Raw genomic sequence first — 6041 nt, forward strand, 5'->3', positions numbered from 1 at the left:
GCTCCGAGTGCCCCGCGCGCCCAGGCCGGTCCAGGCAGAGGCTCCGAGTGCCCCGCGCGCCCAGGCCGGTCCAGGCGCTCGCCGTTGCCCTCTCAGGGGCTCGCCCCGGGCCGCCGTCCCCACCGCCCCCAACGGAGCCCCCTCCTTCCCCGCGCTCGAGGCGGCCCCACTTCGCAGGACGCCGCCTCCGGTCTGCATGTCGGAAAGTTGGGAGCGGCGTGGAGCCGCGAGGGTGTCCCCACCCACCGGGTGCCCAGGGGACGGCCCGGGTCGCAGCGGCCAGCGCTGGCTGTGTTCCTCCCCACCCGCGCAGGGCGCCGCGAGCCCAATCGCAAGTTCCTGACGCCGGCTCTCACCTTGAAGAAGCTCCGGAGGAAGTGCACGACGCTGAGCATGGTGGCCGCCGGGGCGCCCGGAGCCCGGTCGCAGCACTACGCGCCTCCCCGCGCCGCCGAGCCGGCTCCACCGACACCACCCCCGCGCCCCGCCCTAGGGTCCGCCCCGGCGCCCGCGCTGGGACGCTCCGCCCCCGCAAACCTGGCCACTTGAGGCGCGTGAGGGTCTTTGAGCGCGTCCCGGCTCCTGCCCCGCCGGCCCCCGGGCTTTGGTCACCCACGGGACTGGGCACGCACAGACACACGGCAGAGCTGGCCACAGACCCGGCCCACGGGCCCCCGGGATCATCCTGCCCAGCCTGGGAGCCCAGGAGTGTTTTCTCAGAGAGAAAGCAGCAGGCGTCTTGCGCATTTGCACGTCTCCAATTTGGCGCGGGTTCCCTCGGCCCGCCCTCCGCACCGGAGACTCAGGTGCCTCCGCCCTTCTGGGGACAGGGGCGGCCTCTCTGCTGAGTTGTGATTGTCAAGTTCGGAGAACTTTCAGAGCTCAGTCCGCCCAGCTTCTTGTTTACCAATTGTGGAAACGGAGACCCAGAGAGGCTCCGCAGCGCGCCGGCACTCACACACCTGCTGGGGACAAGTGTGGACTAGGATAGCTGGGACCGAAGTCTTGGCTTCCAGCTCCCTCTTGTCTCCCACCTACCTTTCCATGTATGTCCTGCAGATAGGATGTAAGTGAATACTCACACCCATAACCATTCAGGAGCGCAGCTTTCTGCTAAGGGGCAAGGGGAAATCCTCGCTGCTTTCTTTGCAGGGGTTAAGGAGGCGGGGCCTGCCCAGGAAACACTAACCAGCCCTAGGACGGCACTATTTTAAAATCAGAAGAAAAAAACTGAGTATAATAAAATAATAATGAGTCTAGCCTGGAGTATATTCATCTTTATATGAATGCAGTTGTAAACTCGAATTTTAAATGTTTTATTTTATGCAGGAAGAGGCCCATGAAGGTTAAGACCCCAGGGCCCTTGTGCACCATACTGCAGCCCTGTTCCGTCCACCATTTCTGGGATCGGCGCCCCACAGAGGGAGAGCATCTGCCCAGACTGGCTTTTTGCACCTCGGCTCAAGCCTTGCACCCACGCCCGAGTCCTAGCCCCACTGAACGCTGTGCCTGGTCAGCAGTGCGTGTCCAGGTGCTGGTAGTGTGTGTATTTTCCCTACACCCAACCTGTCTCCGCCTCTCCCCAGGCCCTCAGAGCAGCCAGGCCAGGACGAGAAGCTTGGGAGATGGATACCCAGAGGAGGCACTGTGGGGCCATCTGAAGATCCTGCGTCCCCTATCCCACCCTTTTTGTCACCCAGGATCCATGACTGTGCCAGAAGCACGTCCCTGAGGCCCATGGTGGTGGGAGGAGGGTGTGGGATTGGGATCTGGCCACCTGGACGTGCTGCAGACCAATTGTGTAATCACCATCATCTGCTCTAAACACGTATCTTTAACATTTGAAAGGAATGACTGTCTGGTGGGGTTGCCATGGAGAGTACATGAGAAATTAAACCTCACAGGTGCTCAGCAAAAGTTAATCCCCTCTTCTTTGAAGGCTTAAAGTGCTAATCCCCTGGAGGGTCCGGTGAAAATACACAACCCCTGGCCACAGGTTCCATTGTTATCTGGACTCCTCTGTCTGAGCAGTGGACAGACCTGGACCTGGGTTCTCAGACCTGAATCAGAACCACGTAGAGGGCATCATAGAGCTTAGGCTGCTGTCCCCCACTGCAGCCACCCTGGTGCAGGATCTGGGGTGGGGCCTGAGGATTTGCATTTTAACATGTTTCCAAGTGACCCTGAAGCTGCTGGCACTGGGACCACACTTAGAGAACCCCTGGTTCAGGCTCTGGGGCCTGGGCCAGCCTCCCTGTGTAGCAGAGGATCAGACCCCAGGTTGGAGCATAACCGTCACGGTGGCACCATTCATCAGGCATCTGCTGTGTCCCTGCATGCCCAGATCCCTGCCACAGAGCAACCTCCCTGGAGAAATGACATCCAATGCTCAAAGGGAAATAAGTCAAAGGTAGTTTATGTCTGTCTTTTCCTTCTGGCGAACGCGGTTTTAGGAGGATTTTACTGTACTGTGGTGTGCTCTCTCTTTTGCCATTATTAAAAATAAGAAAGACAGGCCTGTTTGATTCGCTGGAGGGTTTGTACAATAGGGTTTCTAGTCAGTGGAGCTTCCCATGTTTAAATATGACCCCGACTTCATGTCTGCCACATATGGCAATTAAACAGGTTCAGCAGCATGGGGGGGTGAAGTGAGTGGTAGGAGAGAAAAACATTGCAGCAGGTGCCAAGTGGCAGAGAGAGTGTGGGCACAGGGTGGACTGATGGAGCTTACAGGGGCCTGTGCTTTCCTCGCTGGGCAGCCTGGGCCACTTGCTTTACTTCGCTGACCCAGGGACCACAGGCTCACATATAGACAGACCTACACTACCAACTGGGGCCTGAGTCACAGAAGACAGAAATTTCCCCTGGCTACTCAAGCAAGAAAGGGAGTTTTGCAAGAATATGGAGTAAGGCGTAGGCAGGTGGAGGTGTGCTGACCCGGGAAACAAGCAGCCAGCCAGCCACGACAGCAGTGGCAGCCAGAGCTCACCAGACTGACTGCCCACTAAGGAGGCCGGGGCTGATGCCTCTCCCTGAAGCTTTGCTCATAGACTCTGGCCTCCTATAATCTCTGCCAACAATCCCTGGGTCCCTGGTCCTTGACCAGCTCCAAAGATGTAAAGTCCAGGACCACCCACGTGTTGCTGTCTGACTGCTGGGGGACCCTTTGTGAGGAGGGCATGAGCCTTCAGCTAGCCTGGCGGGAAGCCGGCCTGCATGTACAGCTGTCACAGGTGAGGGACAGAGATCGGGGACACATTGGAAACAGAATCTTAAAAGAGCTCCACAGGTCAGAAAACTGGGCTGACCCTAAAGATGGCGTTCTCCGGGGTGAATGTATAGTGCTGAGTTCAGACCAAGTGATCCTGACAGCGGGCAGCGCCTGCAGAGAGCCAGCTCGGACAGTCAGGGAGGGGTAGTGGCAGGTAGTCAGCCACACACAGGCACGGGGACGCTGGTGTTCCCTCTAGGCTGGACCCAGGAGGAGGCAATGCCCAGGAGAGGGGCTCCAGGAGAGGGGCTGCAGGAGAGGGGCTCCACTGCCTCCTCCCCAGCTCTTCAAGTTACATTCCCTCCCTCCATCCCTCCCTTCCTCCCTCCCTGCCTCTCTCTCTCTCTCTCTCTTTTCTTTTCTTTTCTTTCTTTTCTTTCTTGCCTCACTCTGTTGCCCAGGCTGGAGTGCAGTGGCACCACCTCACCTCACTGCAATCTCCACCTCCCGGGTTCAAGCAATTCTCCTGCCTCAGCCTCCTGAGTAGCTGGGATTACAGGCATCGACCACCATGCCCAGCTAATTTTTTTTGTTTTTTGTTATTTTATTTTATTTTATTTTATTTTTTATTTTTTTATTTTATTTTATTTTGAAACGGAGTCTCGCTCTGTCGCCCAGGCTGGAGTTCAGTGGTGCAATCTCGGCTCACTGCAAGCTCCGCCTCCCAGGTTCTCGCCATTCTCCTGCCCCAGCCTCCTGAGTAGGTGGGACTACAGGTACCCGCCACCACGCCCAGCTAATTTTTTTGTGTTTTTAGTAGAGACGGGGTTTCACTGTGTTAGCCAGGATGGTCTCATCTCCTGATCTCGTGATCTGCCAGCCTCAGCCTCCCAAGTGCTGGGATTACAGGCTTGAGCCACCACGCCCAGCCTTTTGTATTTTTAATAGAAACGGGGTTTCACCATGTTGGCCAAGCTGGTTTTGAACTCCTGACCTCAAGTGATCCACCCGCCTCGGCCTCCCAAAGTGCTAGGATTACAGGTGTGAACCACCATGCCTGGCCTTGCGTTACATTTTCATGGGGACTTGGGACAATTGGAAGTGCGTCCACGGCACTTACTGGTGATCTTGAAATGATCGCGTGCGGGAGAGGTGTGGGCTTCCTTTAAGGGCCGCCAGAGCCAGGACAGGGGTGCCTTGTGCTGTGACATAAGGAAGCTCCCCTACCAGGATAGACAGAACAGCTGCCGAAGAGGCGGAGCCAGGCAGGGGCCACAGGCCTGTGAAGGTCTCAGCACAGCCCCCAGGAGAGTCACACTTGCTGCAAGCAGAACCCATGGCTCTGCAGTTCCAGGAGAACTGTTTGTGCCCCTTGCCCCACTGCCTGCCAGCTGCCCCCAGAAAGAACCAGAGGATCAGAGTAGCCCCACTCCAGATGGGGCGCGAGCACCATGCTGTCGCCATCTGCTGCCCCTCTTTCCGTCTGTCTTTCCATCTGACTTCCTGCGTGGCCCAGCATCCGGGCTGCCTAGGGCGGAGGGAGACCTGGAGAGCCATTGAAAACAGCAACTCGCAGCACATGGGCATGCATTTGGCACGCACAGAAACTCACACGGGACAGGGAGCGGGAGGTGGGCAGAGCTGCCTGTATTTCTCTTACCCCCCGAGGAAATTGGGGTTCAAAGGGGTAAAGCACCTTGTGTGTTGGCCCCTGGAGTGAAGCAGGAGGGGCCAGCCTCCAGGAGGACCGGCAAAGTTGGGTCAGGGACAGGGGAGCTGAGAGTGCAGGGTGCGGTCGGGACCTGGGGTGGCCGAGTGGCGTGAGGTGAGCCCAGAGCCCCAAGGTCTCTGAGATGCTGCACAGAGGGGCATTGAAAGGAGCCAGAATTTGAGGAGGAGAAGGAGGGGGAGGAAGGCTCTTGTGCAGACCTGAGGTGTGGGGAGGGGATGTTCACTGACCCCCCTAACTCTCCCCCGCAGGACTCTGGCCAGGCGCCACCCTGGAGGCAGCAGAGCGAGGAAGGTCTAATGGGGATCCGTGAGGGTGATGCCTTCAGGGAGCTCTGCTGTACACCTGTTACTGCTCACCCTCAATCACACCTCTGGGGCCTGGGAGCTGCTGGGGACACATTGACTGGAAGGGGTTTGGGGGCACAAGGAGTGAGAGCCGGAGAAGGGCGGGCCAGCCCAGGGATTGGCAGAGCTGGTCTCAGAAGCTACTGGTCTCAGTGAGATTCAAGTACCCCTGCCTCTTCCCCAAGTCACAGACAGAGTGAAGACAGAGGCAGGATTCAAGCCCAGAGCCCAGGCACTGCCCTCCTTCCCTGACTGGAGTGTATTCCTGGCAGGGTGGCCTGGAAGGGAGCCCCCTAGCACACCAGCTGACTTACTTCTGCCTGGACTGAGAAGCCAGTCCTACATCACTCAACCTGAACACGGGGGAGGCAGGGGAAGAGGCAGGAGGGTCCTCCTATGATCAGGACTACGCCCAGGGCCCGTGCTGTGGTGAGGACCCCCTGCCTCATTGTGCCCCTGCTCCCCACAGCTGCACGTGGACAGGACTGAGGTTGCCCCGTGTAAGGACCGTGGAGGCTCCAGGCTGGAAGGAAGTGGAAGGTCCCAGAGCCTCCGAGCCTGGCTCTGCCGCCTAATGCTGGAGCAAGTCACCTGACCCTCCTGGCCTCAGTGTTCTCATCTGTGAAGGGGGCTGATGATAGTGCCAGCTCTCAAAGCTGTCGTCTGTGTCACCCTTGGCCTTCAGTGTCATGGTCGTGAAACCCACTCACCCCTGACCTCAATGAGAGGGCCAGGTATGTTTATCAGCACTTTT

The 6041-nt window shown here is 58.1% G+C and overlaps 1 protein-coding gene across 2 annotated transcripts in view; it reads right to left on the reverse strand.

Moving 5' to 3' along the window:
* The window catches only part of ARHGEF4 (Rho guanine nucleotide exchange factor 4), a 210289-nt gene extending 209810 nt beyond the window's left edge, over positions 1–479 (reverse strand). The window contains exon 1 of one of the 2 annotated variants that reach the window (XM_023194730.3): positions 357–479. In XM_023194730.3, the coding sequence (XP_023050498.3) occupies positions 357–395 (39 nt within the window). In that variant the 5' untranslated portion in view covers positions 396–479. The remainder of the gene's footprint in view (positions 1–356) is intronic. The other variant, XM_031936411.1, reaches the window with a different exon arrangement.
* Positions 480–6041: the final 5562 nt, after the last annotated feature.

Source organism: Piliocolobus tephrosceles, chromosome 11 (genome assembly GCF_002776525.5).
Source record: "Piliocolobus tephrosceles isolate RC106 chromosome 11, ASM277652v3, whole genome shotgun sequence".
Taxonomy (NCBI): Eukaryota; Metazoa; Chordata; class Mammalia; order Primates; family Cercopithecidae; genus Piliocolobus; species Piliocolobus tephrosceles.